Source organism: Chaetura pelagica, unplaced genomic scaffold, assembly GCF_000747805.2.
Source record: "Chaetura pelagica isolate M959 unplaced genomic scaffold, ChaPel_1.0 scaffold630, whole genome shotgun sequence".
NCBI lineage: Eukaryota > Metazoa > Chordata > Aves > Apodiformes > Apodidae > Chaetura > Chaetura pelagica.
This window is the reverse complement of record NW_009951855.1, coordinates 465,344-486,675: the sequence shown is the minus strand read 5'-3', so window position 1 is coordinate 486,675 and position 21,332 is coordinate 465,344. Positions and strand designations below refer to the sequence as shown.

Genomic DNA, 21,332 nt, shown 5'->3' with positions numbered 1-21,332 from the left:
CCGGGAAGGAGAGAGACGTGGCCCGTGGGCGCCCCATCCTGCGGAGGGGACCGAGGCAGGCCCGCGGTCTCCTCGGGGAGACAGCCCCGGTCCCTGGCCTTTGTGTGGAGCAAGAGCCGCTGCAGGCTCCCCCAGAGCGGGATCGCGGGCGGCTCGACGCCCCAGGCCGGCAGATACGTTTGTTCATAAAGGAGGAAATAGGGAGGTAAGTGGGGCTTGAATAGTTTTAGCCGTGGAAATGAAATTTACAAGGTTTCTATAAGTGAACTTTTCTTACTAACAGGACAGCGATAAACTTGTGCACATTCATAGAGCAACACAGATTAAAGGGAAGTATCATCATGTTCTAGTTTCAGAATTCCATTATCTCATTGAGACCAACCCCTTCAATACAAGGTTGAATTGGCCTGTGAGTTTCAAAGCCTGTATGTGTGAGAGACCCTTAATGAATCAGCTTTTAGGAAGGTCTAGATTTCAGTGTTACGGTTCTGGCATAAGTCAAAAAAAGATAGTCCTGTAACACCAATGCTGCCTTTGGAGTGTCACATGAGATAGCATTTCCAGGAGCTCAGAAGCCACTGCTTATGCTGTAGCAAGCTGTAGAACTGCAGTCTCCAGCACTACCAAAGTCGTCAATCTCCAACTGAACACAATACCAGGGATTCTGCAGAACTTACCCTCTTTACAGCCAAACTAGGTGAGTTGTAGGCTTAGCAGCCAGCATTCTGGTTAGGAGAAACAATAACATTTGGTGGCATCATAGATGCCATAACAAAATAAGCAGGCCAATAGTAGTTCCAGAGTATGTGAACCCTACCTAAATAGTAACTGTTGACCACCCATAGGACCAAAACCTGAGGGTTTCTTTCCTCAGGAATAAGGACGATCATGGAATCCCATAATGGTGAATCTCCACCGGAAAAAAAAACACAAAAAACCAAAACCACAACTCACATTAAAGGAATAAAGTAACTTCCACAGATTATCAAGGCCCAGGCCCATATTCTACCAACCCCATCAGCTACCTGCTGTTCCAGAAACAATAGGTACTTCAGAATTTTAGCCCTAACAAACAAAAATAAAACAAGTAAAAAACACTCTACCTTTGGGTCTTCCTCTGCTGAATCATGGGAACTTGCCAAACCTACTTTTCAAGAAATAACCCCTTAATACTCTCCACCTGTAAAAGACTACTCCCCTTTCCCCCCACTTTCAGCTGGCATCAATTTTGAATTAGTCGTGTGAGAGTCAGCTGTGCCCACTCTGGAACTCTATTTTCTTCTAGTGCAAAAACTCAGACATTTTACAAAAATACAGAGCTTATATATTTACAAAATATTGGAAAACTATGAAACTTGAATCTACAAAAATTAATATTAACAACATAACTTATTTCTGAAAAATCAGATTTCAGAAGCATAATACAGTATTCAGTATATTTCCAGAAATACTTTTTACAGCCCAAGGCAATCCATTTTCACTAATAATTTATACAAAGAGGAATGGTTTAAAGGGGAAGAAATACACTGCAGTCTGGTCAGTGGCATTGGTACCTGTGAGACTTAAACGGGCAGTGAAAATCTTGCATTTAGTCCCTTTACCTGAACCTGTGCAATGGTAAGAACTACTGCCATTAGTACTCAGCCTAAGGATCTGGTGAAATTAGATTGTAACTGTCCTCGGAGCACTCCTGCAGGATCTGATTTTAGTAATAATGTAGGAAGCCACAGATGAACAGATTTAGCTTTTCCTCTCTTAGGAGACATACTTCAAACAACGGCACTTTTCACCTTAGGGATAGCCAAAAAGAAGCTTCACTGCTACACATTTATTCTGTAGAGACATTGTCATAGTATACCAGTTGAACCTGAAAATGGCAGACATTTTAGAGGTTGTGCACTATATTGTTTACAACTTAATTAGGATGTTTGTTTGTTTGTTTGTTTTGCTAGGGTAAAACACCATATTTTCTTTAGAAATTCTGCAAGACTGATACTATCAATAAAGATGGCATACTTAATGAAAGGAGTTAAATGCTGCAGTCCTGTGAATGAGATACACAAAGTAACAGGAACTCTGTTTAAAGCACACATATTGAAGAACATATTTGGCATCAATGAACAGCAAGGCCAAATTTCACGTGCATCATCTCAACTTAGTTCTGAAAAGGCAAACTCTTATAATTACGTCATTGTTGGAGCTGGATCAGCAGGGTGTGTATTAGCCAACAGGCTGACTGAAGACCCTCTCAGTACTGTACTACTTTTGGAAGCAGGCCCTAAAGATACCCTCCTAGGTAGTAAAAGACTGTTGTGGAAGATTCATATGCCTGCTGCATTAACGTACAACCTCTGTGATGAGAAATATAACTGGTATTACCACACAACATCACAAAAGCACATGGATAACAGAATCATGTACTGGCCCCGTGGAAGAGTGTGGGGTGGCTCCTCTTCTCTCAATGCTATGGTGTACATTCGTGGGCATGCAGAAGATTATAATCGATGGAGCAGGGAAGGGGCTACAGGATGGGACTATGAACATTGTTTGCCCTATTTTAAGAAGGCACAGACACATGAACTGGGGCCAGATCAGTACAGAGGTGAAAGCGGACCGCTGCATGTGTCAAGAGGGAAAACAAATCATCCTCTTCATCATGCATTCCTGGAGGCAGCCCAGCAAGCTGGGTATCCCTTCACAGATGATATGAATGGTTATCAGCAAGAAGGATTTGGCTGGATGGACATGACTGTACACCAAGGTAAATCATAAAGTGATCCTTAAGTAATCTGTATTTTTGACCCACCAGTGGTTCTTCTGAAAGCATTTTGGAATATGGACATTTAATGTGCATTGAATACCGTTTGGTTGTTTAGATTAATGAACAGCTGTCGTAGTTACACTCTTCATTTCACAGCAGCTTCCTGTCAGTCTAAGGTGTATTTCAGTGAAAACTGCATTGGCATGCAAGTCTTGATTCATAGTTAAATTTGGGAAGGACAGTAGGTTTTCAGCATGTCATTGTGAAGTTTATTATGTTAAAATAAAATCTTTAGTTATTATATCAAATCACATTTGCTTCATAAACTTTATGAAGGCTTTCCCTCTGTAAACATCCTAATGGTTATTGGCCAAAATCTTGAAGAATTGAGCATGACTATTTTGATGTTTAATGTAAATATACCTTTCAGGTCAAAGATGGAGCACAGCTAGTGCTTACCTTCGCCCAGCCCTATCACGCCCAAATTTGTCAGTAGCAGTGAAGACACTTGTAACAAAAATCTTATTTCAAGGAACAAAATGCATTGGTGTTGAGTATGTGGAAAATGGGCAAAGGAAAAAGGTAAGAGGCTTTTCTTTTCTAGTATGAGAAATACGAGTTCAAGCAATTTTTTTTTTAAATAAACTTTTATTACAAGTGACATTTTACTATGCAAAATGTCTGGTTTTCAGATGCTATGCTGTCTCTTCCAGTATATTCTTTATGTGTTAGTTTACAGTAGTTTAAATTTCAGCTGTATTAATTTAGATATTAACATCTCCATTATATTTCCATAGCTGATGTCACGCAAGAGTGTTGTGTAAATTTTCTGGCTGGAACCTATGGTGCAATCATGCACTGTCTCAGTGTACTGACTAGTGTGTTGAATTGCTGAGGTTTCTGAAAAACAATTTTGAAAATACTGTTCTGGCATAGGAAAATCTGTAACAGGTAGATACTCAAAACTGAATGGTATATCTTCTGGTTGTTTCAGGAATTAGCGTTTTTCAGTCTCAGTGCAACTTCCAGTGAACATGTGATCATGTGGAAGGAAGCTTGAACTGCCATTACAACTTAAATCTGTGTATAAACAGTTCTTTTTATGTACAACTGAATCCATTGATTTCTTCAAGACCTAAAACATTCTCATTTCCCTTAACTCTTTAGTATTACATCTGATAGGAGAGCATGTAACTAGAAAATTGCCTAAAAAGGAATTTGTATGTTAATAACTTAGGATATTTAGTCACAAAGAGTGATAAAAAGTGTAACAGTAATAGCCTAAACAGAGTACAAATCTTGATGGTTTGAGTTCAGTAAGGTTTATAAAATTCAACAGAGAAGTGTTCTCTGACTGAACACCTGCTAAAAGTTAAAAAGCAATATTAATAGACTGTTCATTTTCTAATGCACAGAACAAATCTGTTGTTTTCTAAGTGGATTGGTAAAGATAATAAAAAAATGTTGCAGAAAATTTAATTGATTTAATGAGCTATTAAATGTCTGTGAAAACAATGTCTCTCCTTGATGTTCTTATTCCATTATCAAGATTAATTTTATTGAAGAAAGTCTTGAAAAGCTAATTACATATGATCAAAGACTTTCAGAAGTCTGGACCACTTTAATTGCAAAATTCTTTAATTGCTATGAATTTCATACATATTAATACATGTATGAATTATACATAGTGATTGATACATATTTATAGCATATATAAAAAAATACATCTTCAAAGTATTTCCCTTCCTTTTCTCCCCCAACATCACAATCACAGGACTTGTCTGATTTTACTTTCTGGAAAATGTTACACCTGTCAGGATTGAAGAGCTAATAATTTTACCACATTATGAACATCAAGATGAAAGACTTGGTTATATCAAAGCATTTTTTGTTTTTACAATCTATTTTAGGTAGGATCATTTTTACATCAGCCATCAGTAAAGTTAAAAGATCATCAACACCTGATTCAAGCATGATTTAAAACGTATTCATTAAGCCAGTGACTTCATTGTTATTTCCATAGACATTGGGGTCCCAGAGAGCTCCCAGAGACTCCAGTAAGCCCTCTGACGAAAGTAGGAAAGGTAGATTGAACATTCCTGGAATTTCTGAGTTAATAAAGCTGAAAAGTGTATTTGAAGAGGACATTTTTAATGTATCATAGACTAAAGAACTCTTACATACGTGTTCCAAAGTCAGTTTTTCCTATTTGAATCTTAGCTTTAAGCACAATGAAAGGTTCTATATGGGCTAGGAATAATTACAGTGCTGATGACAGTGAGTGTATACCTAATGAGCACATTTGAATGCAGATCCAATCTGGATCCAACTTGTATCAGTTCTGTGTGCACAAAAGAAAATATAAATAATTGTATTTGTATAATACACAAAATACAGATCTAGGTATTGATTCAATGTCACAGATACATTGTATCTTAGCAAACTAATGACTGCCTGGAGCAAAACAACAGCAAACAAAAAATACCAACACTAGCTGTCTGTTTGCAGTATCAGATAAATAGTGTGGAAACAATGTATCAAAATGTATTTCCTTACTATGTTTTATCTTATTACTATCAACAATCTCTGTATAGCCACTGTACCATTCAAAAATGACAGGATTACTACAAGTTATTAATATGCACTCCATGCTAATCTCTTAACACTTCACCATGCTACAGGGAAAAAACAACACTTCTTAATGTTGCTTTAGAAGCTAAATGTCTCTTGTAAAATACAAACAAGGAACTACTGATGATAGCACCTGACATTCTACAAAAGCAGGGAAGGCAGATGAGCAATACTAGATATGTTTGCTTGCACTCTTGTGGGTTTTGCTTGTGTCTCGTCTGTTTTTCTCTCAATGTGGTCACACTGATATATTTGAATTCACAGATAAATGTTACAGTATTACTTTTGCAAATGAGTATTCTTTAAAACATTGGACTAGCTTAGGTAGCATTAGAATTTGCATTAAATATAAATTGTTACTTACTTTTTGTTTCTTCTGTTGTGCAGTTGTTCTTTCATAAGGACAGGTGAAGCTTGAATCTTTTTTTTTTAATATGCGATAGTTACTGTTTAGATTGCAGTCAACTTCCTAACTCAATGTGTATACAAAGGGTATCTTATATTTTAACAGGCAACATGCATGTGACTAGGGAGGATGGAGTGCCTCCAATTTCTATGTGTTCTTGACCCATCTCATTGAAATAGAAATTGGTAGTTTGAACAATTTTGGGTTCACCTACATCATCCTCTTTCAAAGAGTAAAGGGAGGGAGATAACAATTTTTCCTTAGTCCACACTGTCTTCCCTTCTAACAGTGAAAAGCACAAAGGGGGAAGTTCTGTTCCTAAGATTAAGGGATGTGTCAACAGGGAAGAGGCAGCCCCCAGATACAAATAACACAAGGATTTTGGTATTCCTAAATGAGAATATTTGGGGGCAGAAATGCTTGGAAAGAAGACGTGCCAAAAATACCTGCAGAGAAGGTTCTAGAAAAATAACTACCCAGCACAGAAAGCTGAGTCAAAGGTGGAGACATAGTTTAGCAGCCTGTATCACAACCAGCTCAAGGTTCAAACTGTTTGATGAGAAGCCTGTCAGCAAAACAGAATTATATATATGTCTGCAGAGTTGTCTGAGTGGTGCTTTAGTGGTTGAGAGACTTCTGAGGACTATGGTGAGCTAAGAAACTAAACATTAGGTTTTATTTAATTAAGCAAATAAGCTGTAGAGAATTTTTGAGCTGGTGTGTGTCTGAATTCAAAGTTTTCCTTTCTTAGGAGTTTCAGTTTTCATTTGCAAGCCATTATTGAAAGTGGAAGTGACACTTAGCTGACTGAGCTGAGCATCATAGGTACTTTTATTCATGGTGAGTGGCACAGGAGTTATTGGCAGCCGTGGTACTGGCTGACCTGAATGTTTGTGTGCCATGCAGTTTGAATGGATTGTAAATATGGGAATAAATACAGAAATAATCAAAGTGAAAGTCTGATTATTTATTTCTGCAGGAACTTCTGGCAATATAGGAATACATTTAGAATGAGAAAAATGTGAGGAAAGGGTGTCTAGTCTGTATCAGAATAGGATATTTGAACAGAAGCTCTTGACATGTTGCTCACATTCAGACCAGGCTAAATAACATTAGGACTTTTTTTATCATTTCTTTTTAGGCTTTTGCCAGTAAAGAAGTTATTTTAAGTGGAGGTGCCATAAATTCTCCTCAGCTGCTTATGTTGTCTGGAATTGGAAATGCAGATGATCTAAAAAAACTGGGGATCCCTGTTGTTTGCCATCTTCCTGGTAATTGTAATATTTCTTTTAACCTTACATCTTCCTATGATGTAATTAAAAAACCATTAAGTTAAATGAGCCCGTGAAATTCGGTTGTCTTCATGTCAGGTTGTGTGGACTGAAACTAAGTGTTATAAATCAGTGGAAACATGCATTGATTTTAGAACTGGAGAATAAACTCCTGCACTTTCTTCACCATATTTGATAGTGAAAAAAGCCTTTCTGAAAAATGCCACTGAATATTTGTAAAGTAAAGTAGCATTCTTACTTACCATTTAGAATTTTGAATTAATTTTGATCCACAATAGATTGTATAAACTCCCACTGTCATATATATTCAATGACAGAAGGAATAAGATGAACTTTTGTTTTAAACTAGAAAAGCTAGTACTGTATATAGAAGTCATATCTGGCAATTCTAGAAAAACTGATATGTCTGCTGTTAAATTTCTATTTTCATTCTAGTTACGCTATGTTTATGTAAAACCTTATTCTGACCTGAGCAAAAGGCTGATATAACTCATGGTCTTGGTCTTAGTCATCACTGCTCTTATAAGAGGTTAGTTTAGTTCCCATTTGTGGTGTTTTCTGGTTGGAAATCTTGTGTATAATTGTTCTGTGTGTGATAACTTCTTTTTTCCGCTTTGTTCTCCCTCCTCCCCCTTTCTACTCCCACATCAGGAGTAGGCCTGAACCTTCAAGATCATTTAGAAGTGTACGTCCAGCAAAAGTGCACCAAACCTATTACTCTATATAATGCACAAAAGCCACTTAACATGGTGAAGATTGGTTTAGAATGGCTTTGGAAGTTCACAGGTAAACAAAGAAATGCAATGAAACAAAGAATGCAATCATTCTACCATTGATCGATTTAGAATTATTGCAGCCTTTTATCTATGAATTTAAATATATAATGTTCATATTTCTCCATTTAAGAATAAAAATCTACATTTAAATATCTCAGTCCTACTGAGAAAAGGTTTCATAAAAAAAAAAGAGGAAAAAATTGTTTGAAATACATATCAATAAAAACATTCTTAAACTTAATTAAGTTTTTAGTATAATTGCCACAAAATAATTACCTAGTTGCTCTGATTAGAACCCTTTAGGCTTGCATGTAAATCAGAAGTGACTTTTGTTAAAATGATACTTACATTTTACAGTAACACATCTGTTAAGTTGTACCATAAAAAAAAGACCTGTAAAATTAATCCTTGGAATCAGTCAAATACTTTGGCCCAAGTTGAGGTCTTCATCAACTGCTGTATTATTTTGTTAGTATTTGTTAACTTATGCTGGGTATATGTGGCTTCCTACCATGCAGGTAAAGATTGAGGGCTAACATGGTTTTAAATGGAACAATAACATCACGTGAGGAGCATTGCAGGCTCTTTACCTTCCCCTCCAGGGCAGATGCTGCTGACAGCTCTGTCTCCTACCTGTGACTGGCAGGAGAGCTGTACTGCCTGCCACGGAGCCTGCAGGGCAGTAACACCAGGATGCTGCCGTTGGTTTCTACCTTCCCCTCCGGGGCGGATCCGGCTGACAGCTCTGTCTCCTCCCTGTGACTGGCAGGAGAGCAGCACTGCCTGCCACGGAGCCTGCAGGGCAGTAACACCAGGATGCTGCCGTTGGTTTCTTCCACGCTTGTTAGGATCCTGGGACAAAATCTGCCTCTGGAGTTAGACCCTAGGCCTGCAGGCTACAGTGTGATAACTGTAACATCTCACTCTCAAATAAGTGGAAGTTCCAAAGCATATTTACATTTATCTAGTGATTAAAAAGCAAATGAAAGTGATGCATATTGCTTAAATTACAAGTTCTTCATAACAGATTTGTGCTCCTTGCAGTTTCCACTGGAATTTATTCACAGTAGTGAAACCAAAGGTTAGAAAGTGGATTTCTTGCTTTCCTGAGGTATTTTAAGGGCATTTTCTCTGTAATTTATACTTTCTAGGTGAGGGAGCCACTGCCCACCTAGAGTCTGGTGGTTTTATCCGAAGTGAACCAGGGGTCCCTCACCCCGACATTCAGTTCCACTTTCTCCCTTCTCAGGTGATTGACCACGGTCGGGTTGCTTCTACAATGGAAGCTTACCAGGTGAGTTGTTGAAGAACATAGTCCAGTAATGTTCTGTAGCAATTAGTAAGGAAGCTTACACTTTATAATAAACATTGGTAATTTGACTATACACTGAAAAATATTTGGTTCAGTGTAATATAGAAAGAGTTGGCTTAACCTCGTATATTGGGGGTTTGGGGAAAGAGGGGAAAGAGCTTGTTATTTGACATTACTACCAAAATTATGTTAATTTTTATGTTTAGGAAAGTGTGCAAGCATTGAACAGCTGTTTAAGTATTTGCACTACTGAAGTGCCATAGTGCTGTTGATGAGGACACTGTTATGCTAGATGCTGTACAAAACTAAACCAGGGTGTTGCCTACTCCACAGTGGTTTAGCCAGAGGTTTGAGGCCACTCATTTATTCACTAGCACAAATCCAAGCCCCATTTTAGATTATCATCTTGACACACAAATCTGTGCTAATGTTGTCATTGAATATACATGTTTCTTATCGTTAGTCTCTTTTCTTCAGTGATGCTAGTAGTTTGATCTGATGCTATTTGTATTAGAATGCTCTGTTATTACTAAATTGGAATGGTTGTATTTTAAATTAAAAGAACAGCTGTGAGTTGATAAGACAGGTATATTTCTTTACCCCTATGGAATACTATATCTACAATAAATCTATATAAAATGGAAACATGTTCAATAGCATTTTCCATTATCTCCCTTTAATGTTAATATTTTCTTAATTTGTAAAGCCTGTCCAAATTGAAAATAAAAATTAAAATATAGAATAATACTGAATTCAGAAATGCATGTGTCACCAGTAGAGTGTGGGTGTTGCAGGTCCATGTGGGACCCATGAGGAGCACGAGTGTGGGCTGGCTGAAGCTGAAGAGTACAGACCCAAATGACCATCCTGTCATTGAGCCTAACTACATGTCAACAGGTCAGTGCTTCCTCTCCTTGCTCTGATGTCTACTTATTTTCACGTGTTTCAGTAGCAGATTTTCACATCTACTCAACATCAGTTTGTAAGTGCTGGTTGCTGCATGGCTATTTATTTCTTGTTTATAAAAGTCAGTTAGTATCAAGAGGCCATTATGCAAAGCACTGTAAGACCCAAAAAGAACTCCCTGTTAGGATGCAGCCAAAATTCTTCGTGTTTGCTGCATTGTGCTGTTCTTTTCATCCCCTCCTCTGCTTGTGAAGGAATAGACCTTATTTGTTTCTTTTTTGCTATGACTAGTGTCCTTGGCTAGAAAGTGAGTATAGCAAAATAAAGAGCAATTCTTTACAGCTCACCTATTCCCTTTTGGGTTTGTGCAATATAAGTGATAGTTTTGTTCACAGTGAATATAAGTATCTGTGACTGAAAAATACTCTATTTGGCATTCAGCAATAATTGTTAGACTTTATCTGCAGCTTTTTCCTGTTTATGTTTTTCTTGTTATAAATTCAGGGTGTACTTACAGTTTTCTTATTTTCTTTCCATACAGAAAGAGATATTTGGGAATTCCGCCAGTGCGTCAAGTTGACCAGAGAGATTTTTGCCCAGAAAGCTTTTGAAAAATTTCGTGGGCCTGAAGTTCAACCTGGAAACCATGTTCAGTCTGACAAAGAAATAGATGCTTTTGTAAGGCAGAAAGCTGATAGTGCTTATCATCCTTCCTGCACCTGCAAAATGGGTCAGGTTTCAGATGGCACTGCTGTAGTTGATCCCGAAACAAAAGTAATTGGTGTTGAAAACTTGAGAGTAGTGGATGCTTCAATAATGCCCAGTGTTGTCAGTGGGAATTTGAATGCCCCAACTATTATGATAGCAGAGAAAGCTGCAGATATAATTAAGGGCCTCCCATCACTTCAGGAAAAAAATGTTCCTGTATATAAGCCCAAGACCTTGGAAACACAGAGGTAGACAAACAAACTCATCATTTCACATCTTTTCCTACTTAGGTTTTCATCAGTACTTTGGCATCTCATACAGAACATGCCAACAAAAAATACTATGCAAAACAACATATCCTATTAAAGTAACTATTAATTTGAGGCATTCTCTTATCTTACACTACCTATTAATATTTTTAATTAGTTGGCTTAAGCTACTTACAGTAGTAAAACATGACCTTTTGTGATACAATTCAAATATTTTGTTGAAGAGAAGCTTTCTAAACTACAAGACAAATTGTGCACATAGACCAGAAATACTGTGCAATTAATGAGGAATGGAAGAGATTAATCTGTGCTGTTTTGTGTAAAGCAAGAAACATGTTATCTAATGTTTGTTTTCTGTCTCAGTCACTTTCAGGTACTGATTTAAAAAAAAAAAAAAAAAAGAAACTGAAGTAATTCAATGACATGTAATCTAGTGACTTGTTTGGATTCATTAAGTATTCCAAAACAAACTGACTAATCAGCTGTCAAATTATAAAGTAACAGCTTAGGTAGCCTAAGATTGCTTAGGACTTTTGGTAAACAAAATAAACTTTTTAATTTTTTGCAGAAAAAAAGAAATTTAACACTATTTGAGCAGATTGTAAAAAACCTTGCTGAGTCAGATGTTGGCTAGAGAGACAACTGCAAATGCTTAAGGCACATACTTGTACCTGATGCTGCTTGCTGCAAGGCAGTGGTTGAAAGCCCTGCCACTTCGGCAAATGACTTAATTCATTAGAGTATCTGCATAAAGAGGAAACAAAAGTACTGAAGAGAGAAGATGATAGCAGTGAACTCTGCTCCAAAAGGAGACAGGTAAACCCTTTCTATGTATGTGATTGACTAGCTGTTATAGTAAGACAATCCATCTGATGCAGCTGTGTGCTTGGGGAAAGCATGAACTGAATAGGCTTTATGCAGCACCTGTGCTTTTTAGATGAGGTATTTGGTAGGTCTCTTAGGGTCATTTGGAATACAAATGATTAGGATACTCAGAGTAGCATTTACTGGAGAGACTTCCTACAATCTTGTGCAGTTGAGAGGGGAAATAATTTCGAAAGATAGAATATTGAAGTTCCTGCATTTGCAGATTTACAACATGGGTTCCCACTCCAGGCCTACAAGATGGGAACTGTTATTACACAACTGCAGAGGATTAAGTAGTCAGTGCCTCACATAACTTATTACTGAACACAAACAGAGCTATCTTCTACTGTTATGTCAAGCTCTAAGAGATAACGAAACAGCAAGGTTAGACATACATGCCAAAATGCACATGTATCTTATGTTCAGGTACACACACATTGAATTGGGAAATTTGATAATGAGGCAGTTCTTCTGAAACATCATCATTTTTTCTTGCAGTTCTAAACATACAGACACCTCACAAATATATCTTTTTCCAAATACTTAATATTTTCATTACTGTGAACCACAGTTGCTCTATTAATTTAGGCCTCACTGCTGTAGAACTTTAAGGCTCCTTCATGACATTCCTTTGACGCAGGGCTAAAAAAACGGCTCAGGTATTTGCTAATTTTATTGCTCTAGGGAAACCTTTAGGTAGCATCAAGCTACCATTAGTTTCTCCTGTATTGCTGATACTGAATTCCTGTTAAAATCGTTCTTACTTCTAACAGTCAAGTCTGCTAAGGAATACTTGGAACAGGTACAAGATATTCTACAGTTGAATATCACTCCCAGTACTACCTGGAGATATATATATATTTATATAAATTTGCAGAGTATACTACGTTATGCATTAAAAACCAGGTAACAGTAAAAGATGTCAGAATTTGGAAGCTACCTGTTATCATAGCTTGAACCAGCAATAGTACTGTGAGAACACCAGCATTTCCATCATAATACCTTGCTTTAGATGCTGCTGCCACAGTTGGGAGTCTCTGGCTGGGGACAATGAGATTAAGAAAAAAAAGTGACCAAAAATATTTCTTTTCTACATGTAGTTCAGTTAAAATTACGTCAGTGTGAGAAGTGCTTTTAAAAGCAGCAGAAAATAGCAATATTTGTAAAATTGCATTATATTTAATTTCCACAGCTTAAAATCTTTTCTGATTGTCTGATTATAATTAGTCTGCAACTAAATGAGACAACTATTTAAATACTGGAAAACTAGAAAGGGGGCTTGCAACATGCATTTTCTATAAAATAAACATAGAAGCATATTTTGAGGAATAGTAAAAGCATTTATGCATTTCTTTAAAATTATTAGTTATTGTAGAGAGAACAAACAAGCATATCTTATTACAGCGTTATAATTTTGAGTCTCTATTTTTCTATCATCCAAGCTCCAAAAGCACTGTTCAAATATGAATATATTTTATATATTCACTTCTTCTGTGACTTTACTTCACTGTAGAAGACATAGGTGTGTTTAATTCATTACTGATGTTTTCTGTGATTATACACATATGTAAACAATTCTGGAAACTAATGAAATATGCTTTAGTTGTTGAGATAACTAATTTTTCTCTATCGAGTATTTACTATGATTGGTAGTATTTTAAAGGTGCCAATTACCATGTAATTGTACAATTTATTTTTTTCTAAACTTCTGTAATAAAATTAAACAGTTATTCTATGTATATGCATATATGTTCTCCATTTAAAATGATCTATATAGAACATAGTTTATAACTAAATTTCCTTAATTAATTATTTTTGTAAGGACTATTTTCTGTAAGCTGGGAAAGTGTAATGAAGTGACTTATGCTGGGTAACCTACTCAAGTATTTGCTGGCAGACAGCATGAAAGGTTTGTTTTAACATTTATGGGGATTTTAGCCAATTTTTCCTAATTGTTTCTATAGATCTGTATCTAGGGAAGTAATAATCCTCTAGATAGTGTGTGTGTGTGTAGGGGGGGGGTTAAGAGTGCTCTTTTTCATTCAAATACTCCTATAGTTTTATTTCTTTGTGGTTAACAGCACTCATTCATAAAAGACTTGGACACTATGATAGTGTAGACTGGTGATTATATTCCACACATTCCTTCCCATTCTTCCAACAGTGCAAACAGAATTTAACATTTGGAGCTTCTTGGTGAAAAATTATTAGTAAAAGGAGTCCCAAGTATAATAAAATTATTACACAGTTTTATTTTGAAGAACATTTTGCATTTGTTTTAATACAAAATGATGTAGGTCAAGAAATAATTTACAAACCTTTAAGTTCTTATTCTGGCATTTGAAATAAGAATGATTTCAGAGGAAGTCTGTAAGCTATTCATAGGAAACTGTCATTATGTACAAAATGTTTATTGACATGTTTTAAACATCACATTTGTAAAAATGTGAACTGGATTGCTATCTAGCATATGAACTACAGGTAAAACCTGATAAGATAACTTGTTAGAACAAGTCATTGTGATCCAGTGCTAACAAAATAGACAGTAGCTTTCATTATTTTGTTTTTACCTCCAAGGTTGTATTAGCCTCAAAGTCATTTCAGGATTTTACTGCATTGTGAACAATATCTAAGCCCTCTCTTGATTGCATAAAAATAAATATTTGAAATAGTATCCATAGAAGAACAGAAAGGTAGAGGAAATGAAATAGTATACTCCTTATATAATCAAGATTTTTGCTTCTGTGAAGAATAATTTTATAATTTTTCTTTTTTTTCCAAGCAGAGTAAGTAGTACAGAAGTAAAAATTTTTCATTTACCTGTGAAATATCTTCCACCTAAGATGCTTCCTATAAGCATAGGGTATGTAGATAATACACTGTCAAAACTAATTGTCTCATGACCAGTAATATCCTGGCATGAAATTTCAATTTTTTAAATTATTTTAGTATTTATTTGTGACATGGTTTTAATTAAGAAAAAATACAGCTCATTTTTTAATCAAAAAAGTTAAAATAACTAAATCTTTTACCTTTCCAAGTATAAGACTGTAAATAGTCAACTGTGCATCCCTTATGCAGAGAGATTAATTCGACTCCCTTATTAAAAAAAAAATTCAGTTCTGTTGCCAAGTTCTAACTCGACACTTTATCCCAAAAAGTTTTACACTGAGAGGTGGCTCTATTTAAATATTTATGCTATAGATCTATATATTCCAAGTAAAAATACTTATATCTAGAATTCTGTGGAGAGTTACAATAATTAGGGTCCATAAATATTGCTGCAGTTCAATTACGGTACAATAATTACAAAATATAGAACATCTCTTTACAAATACAAATCTTTGTATATTACAATTAATTTACAATAATTTCTACTATATAATTTTTAGCAAACTATCTTATCTAATTCTACTATAACCTGGTTGCAAGTGCATTAGTAAGAATGCAATGATTCCAGTATATTTTGCCCTTAATGTGATAGTCATAAAACAGACTATCTGAATGATATTTTCCTATGTAAACTGGTGTTACATATGACAGATTATTCTTTATATTACTTCTTTTTCCAACGATCTCTAACAGGTAGAGCATGACAAACTGTATTTTAGAAGACCATTAAGAAATCAGGAGGCAAGTTTGAAAGCAATGTTAGAACAGATATGCAACGGGTTAGCTGATATGTGAGTACTGAGGCAATGACATTATTGGTTGTCATCACTCATGTTGCCATTTCCCACCCAATTTTCTGACAGTTACACAGACACTTCCACTGACAAAATCCTGCTCTACTATGAAGGACAGCAGCACAAGCCTGAAAGACAGGCAAGATATTACACCTCAGAATCCTGCTCTAGCCCTCAAAAAAATATGATTGTCACAATCTACTTGGTTTCAAAATAACCTTGTTCCTACAGAGGAACTGAAGATTCTGTGAGAAGAGACTTGACTTACTGCAGCTCTGATCATATTTCAGCAATCTGGAGATAAGCAACTTATTAGTTATGGCTTCCTTGAGGTGTGACATCACTTGTACAAAACTTGATTGGTTATTTACTCCAGCTAGTGCCTAGAATCTTTAAACCATGAGGCACTTTTTCTGTTATTAAAACCATTCTCCTTGTTAAATACTATAAGCTCGTGATGCATATCATTTCATCAGCTAAATCTTCTTCATATCGTCCTGTTTCTGGTTCTTCATCACTGTAGCCAGGACCAAAATCCTGAAGTTCATAATCTTGTCTGCTTAAAATGGGAAACATATCCCCATTGGTCCCATTGCTAATATTTCCATTGAGAAGATTACTTGCTGCACTTTCCATCTCATCAATAGTCATGTCACATGCATCAGCAATCTCGTGTTTTGTAGCTGAAACAAATTTAGGGTCCTTTGCATACCTTCCTAGGCCTTCAGATATAAGTACCTGGCAGATGGAGGGAAGAGAATGAGTTTTACAGTGGAATTACAGAAGAACAGACAGATCATAGCAACATTTCTCAGTTGTAGAAAAATACTGGAAACCCTATGCTGAATCACTACAGCAACCCACAGCAAAGCTGCATGTGTAAAGAACAATCAAATCAACAGTCAAATGGCTCCTAAACCACACTGTATCAGTTATGTAATAACTGATAATGCAATATGTCTGACTTATCTTTTTAGAAATCTGGGAGTACTCCCTGATAAAAATCAGTCATCAAGCTTTTACTGATAGTTAATGTATCAAAGATGGTGCAATTAGAACAATTGCCTGAAACACAGAATTCTGGATATGTTCTCAGTACTTCAGGGTACATAGAAGAAATGCTGAAGTCCCACTTGCTAACAAAGTATATTGTTTAGCTCACAGCAATGGAAAGGAAGTGATAGATGGAAGCAAGAATGGTAACTATGATTCAGAAATGCTATATACTCTTTATCTTAAAATATTTTTTAATATAAAAAGCATTCTTAACACTCTTTAGTATACCTACAAATCAATCTTTATAGCTGCTATTCGCCTGTCTGCATTTAGTACACTCATTCATAAAGCTCTTGTTCTTTTATTCAGATTACTGCAAAAATAGTGACGTATTTCTATAGAAACAATGGAGAGAACAGGCATGTGTATAATCTCTCCCCTATTAGCCATTGCAGAAGGATACTGCATACCTGACCCTCATCTAGAAAATTGAATTTCAAGTCACTTTGAAATATTTCCAGTTCTCTGACACATTAATCTTAAGATGTGCATTCAGTAGAAATCCTTTACTATCTGACAACTACAAATAGGACCGCACGTCTTTACCTAAAACCATTTTTGGGCTTTGAAACTGAAAAGACTTAAGTTTTCAGAGATAATGTGGACTGAATCATATACTTTTTAAAGTTAACAAAAAAATCTGAACAGACAGGCACTCTTATCTAGTTTAGAGGTTTCTGGAATACTTACCGCTTCCACCAAACTGTCTGCGCTCCTCTGTTTGTCACTATGCTTATGCCTAAAGTCATTAGGTACAGTTAAATTGGCTGGTGTAAAAGTTCGGTAGGAAATATCAGGGTCATCTGTATACCAGGAGCTCCTGTGCAAGGAAGGCAGGCTACCATTCATATGTTCTGTTGATTCAGCCCTATCGATCTGGATTAGAGGTGTGTAATACGGAGTATGGTCCCTGTTGGGAGGGGTTGCAGGTGGGGTAGCCCAGGAACGTGTTGAACGACTTGGTGAATGTTTATGAGCTTTGCTGGAATCCAAACCTGCAACAGCCATGACCTGGTAAGGGGAAGAATTTTAGAAGTGAGTGATTTCAAATGCTTGGCCATACTAATTTCTCATTTCAGCAGCTATTTCAAACCAATGCAGCTATACAAAGTTAACATCTTCTAACGTTTAATAGTCATGTAAAGGAGGAACAGGACAGTAAATTGAGAGGATACTCATTCTCATGTTTTGTAGGTTGATGTTTGAGAAGCCTCACATCTAGAAACTAGAAACCTACACTTGGCCTAGAAGTCGTGCACAGGAAAACTACCTAATCACTAGTACTGTTTCAAAAAACAATGTAAGTCAGAAACACAATATAGAAGCTGGAAAAAATTAATTAACTGTGAGTTAAATAAGATTTTTTATTTTTTTTTACCTGCTGTTGCATTAAATGAAGTGGTAAAGCAGTGCGATGGTGGAAATTGGGAGAGAGTGGTATGTCATCTTGACTGCTTTGTCGGCGGAGGCATTCGAAGTTGAAGGAAGATCGTCTATTTGCTACAAGGAAACCAGAATTCATTAGGAAAATAAAATACTGTTCCTCAAAGTTTGTTATTTCCAGAATTCCAGTGTGAGTCAACTATCACACAAATAAAAACAGAAACCCCAGTGAGAAATAAGTTGTGCTAACAGAAGCAAGCAGCTGATTATAAGACAATGGGCAAATTCATCATGAGCAAATATACAGTCCTTTGTAGAAACCATACAAGCAGCCTGACATTACAGAACTTGAAGCAGCTGTTTCACAAACCATGCTTGTATTATGCAGCAGACTGGTTCAGACATTTTACTTCAGGGTTTTGCTGTAAACTGGTCTGAATAGTTCCTATTCTTTTTTTCTTTCTTTACGTGAGAACATCAAGGTTTCCTCCCAACGCCAAACAACCCATACACTAGTTCTTAATAATAGGTCTGAGCTTCTTTTAAAATCTACTGAGATACTGAACCTCTAAAATTTATCAGTTGTGATCCTGAACATTAAATACATGGTTATGACAGGAGGCCCAACAGTGATTGTGTGACATTACAGTGTGTAAATGAAAAGACTTCTTATGTTATCCTTATGCAACTTAGATCAGAACTGGGATAGCAAATGCCATCTTATCTAGTATATTTATCTAGTCTCTTTAATGTGAGATTAAAAGTGTAAGCATCCTCTAAAGAAATGTCTACATAATACTGTTGTGAAAACTTTACCAGAAAAGTTAAAGGCTGCACTCACAGGAAGCCTTCACTTCTGCTCTTGCAACACCACCATGGGAAGACCCCAGAGGATGTTTTTAAAGAAGGTTGTTCTCCTGGAATGTATGGAATGGATATACAAATCATCCATTTCTTTGGCTTAAAATTCCTCTGCTATCAGAAAAGCTTGTAGAAAGATGTATAGGAGTCTCCTTTCACAGTCTCCTCTTTGCCTGATATCTTTTACCTCTGACAGGTAGCAACTTTCTGTACATTCCACTATGATTCATCTGAGTTATTTACCCTCTGTAGCACAAGACTCATGTTCTTTCCACTTTTCCCATCTGTGCCCCTTAAGGTCAAAAAGCCAAATAGCAGAGAGCATGACTAGTCTTGTTCTAAGGAGCTGAGTGCCAAAAGTGAGGATTCAGGACTGACAGTATTGCTGAAGAAGGTTTCCTTTATTTATGTAAAAATGTATTTTACTGCTGTCCTTTACTATAGCTTTCTGTAGCTTTAAACAATCTGAGACTTTACCTCAGATGTTGAATTATGATCCCACTACACATGTCTCTGAAACACTTGTTTAAATCTCTACCTAAATTTTCTTTAGGGTGTCTGAGATAGGAAAGGACTGAACCCCATTCTCCTACCAACTGCATCCTTAGTCATAAATAAATAAATAAATTCGTTGTGACTCTGGTTGCCAGCATCATCAGAATGAAAGACAACTCTGGTTTTGCTAGATAGCCAGTTCATCTTGTAACAGGCAAACATGGAGACAATTCTAGAAGTGAACCTGTCTCGTCTGGGTGGCACTTGTTAGATGGCATCATCCAAACACACGTGTAACAGACCTGGCTGTGCTGACCATGGCATTACACTAAGGGGTTGCATAGAGCTGAATGTTGATTCTTATTCACTAAACCAGTCTTTTCATTTAACCTTGGAAAGAGGTTTATTTTGCACTTCAAGACCCAAAGTGCTTCCTCTCTGTGAAGTGCCAGGGTTCAAAGACCAAAATTCAAGAGCTTTGAATTTGTGCCTAGTTTCACTGGTGGATTAGCACTGCTTATCCCTGCAGTATGGCTGGAACATATTAAAACAAAATTCCAATATAAGAAGCATGAGAGCTTTTAGAAATGCAGATAAAGCAATATTGTGCTTGAGAAAAGGAGAAATCAAGAGAAAGATCTAAGAAGGATAAAAAATTAAAGAAACAGGTAAAAACATCTATTGACAACAGTAATTCAATCTATATATTGAAACATTTTCTCCCTCAGAAGAAACACAGAATATTAAGCATTGTTTCTCAGATAGCATAATAAAGTGCCAATGTTAATCTGAAATAAGATGCTTAGCCCAAGATAACAATTTTATTTTTCACAGGGACTTGAGAAACTCATGTTAAAAAACTAAAGGCACTTCAAAAGTAAGGAAAACAACCCACAAAACCAAAGCACCATTAAGCTCACTCATGGTTCTCTGTTCCCTGAAAACTATCCATCTTCAGTCTATAGCATTTAGTAAATCACTACTCAGTAAAGCTGTAAATGGAACTGATTACAATGTCACTATGCAGCACGACTGCTTGGAGACAGGGGAAGTGCCAGCAGGTGAGTCACTGGAGACAATGGCACTGACTCACTGCAACACTGCACCTCTGTGGGTGTGAATAAGGGCACATGGATTGAAACCCTCTGATCAAAGTTTCCAAGCAACCTACTGCTGCATTCTACCCTACTCTTCTCCATTTATCAAATCAAGTTAAAACTGGAAAATAAAATGGCTATTTTTATATTACTGGATAAGTGAGGCAAGAGTTACTTGAAAGACTGACTTAAAAACTAGGATATGTAAGCTCTCTGACCAGTCTCGCAGGATGCACAGACATTCCTGCCATAAATGTTAATCCACTAGCTACAGTAAAGAAGAAAACAAGAAATGTCAGGTTTGGAATCCAAGTTAAAAGAAGCTTTTTCAAATTCGAACAAGTCACAATGCATTTAAATAATTCTAGATTTACAAATAAAATGTTCTTAATATACTTACGTGTTGGTGTTGGAGGTAGCAACCGTCTCCTAGGAGATCTTTTTGTATCATAACAGGTCTGTGAATCATCTTCCTCAAAAAAACCATGTGGGTGATGGTAACCTTTTGGTCTCTCAAAATCAGAGTCATGGCAGTGATATCTACAGTGGTAATCATACATATGCCTGTGTGTAAAATACAAATAAAATGTTATTTTGGTCAGTTTCTGTAAATCAATCTATTAGATTTCTCTAGAACATTTTCAAACCTACACTTTCTCCAGAAAAATAACCAAAGATTACATTATGCAATTATATGACTCAATTTAAAAATCCAATTTCTGCAGACAAACTGATTTAGAGATAGCAAGCATACAGGTTTGTACTAGTATAGTTACACAAGAAGTTCCCAGGTAAAATTTTTATCAAATTATATTTTCCATGAAGT

The 21,332-nt window shown here is 36.3% G+C and overlaps 2 protein-coding genes across 2 annotated transcripts in view; one reads left to right on the top strand and one right to left on the bottom strand.

Moving 5' to 3' along the window:
* Positions 1-1,955: 1,955 nt before the first annotated feature.
* On the top strand, positions 1,956-11,126 carry CHDH (choline dehydrogenase). Its single transcript, XM_009993317.1, has 7 exons — positions 1,956-2,761; positions 3,192-3,343; positions 6,940-7,069; positions 7,742-7,876; positions 9,018-9,160; positions 9,973-10,075; positions 10,626-11,126. Exons 1-7 carry the CDS (start codon positions 2,008-2,010, stop codon positions 11,042-11,044), a joined length of 1,836 nt encoding a protein of 611 aa, XP_009991619.1. The 5' UTR covers positions 1,956-2,007; the 3' UTR covers positions 11,045-11,126.
* Positions 11,127-14,155: 3,029 nt separating this feature from the next.
* CACNA1D (calcium channel, voltage-dependent, L type, alpha 1D subunit) overlaps positions 14,156-21,332 on the bottom strand; it is a 154,843-nt gene continuing 147,666 nt past the window's right edge. Inside the window, exons 46-49 of the mRNA XM_009993306.1 lie at positions 20,907-21,070; positions 18,049-18,170; positions 17,361-17,681; positions 14,156-16,352 (exon numbers count right to left, since the gene is read on the bottom strand). Of these exons, the coding sequence (XP_009991608.1) occupies positions 16,059-16,352; positions 17,361-17,681; positions 18,049-18,170; positions 20,907-21,070 (901 nt within the window). The 3' untranslated portion in view covers positions 14,156-16,058. The remainder of the gene's footprint in view (positions 16,353-17,360; positions 17,682-18,048; positions 18,171-20,906; positions 21,071-21,332) is intronic.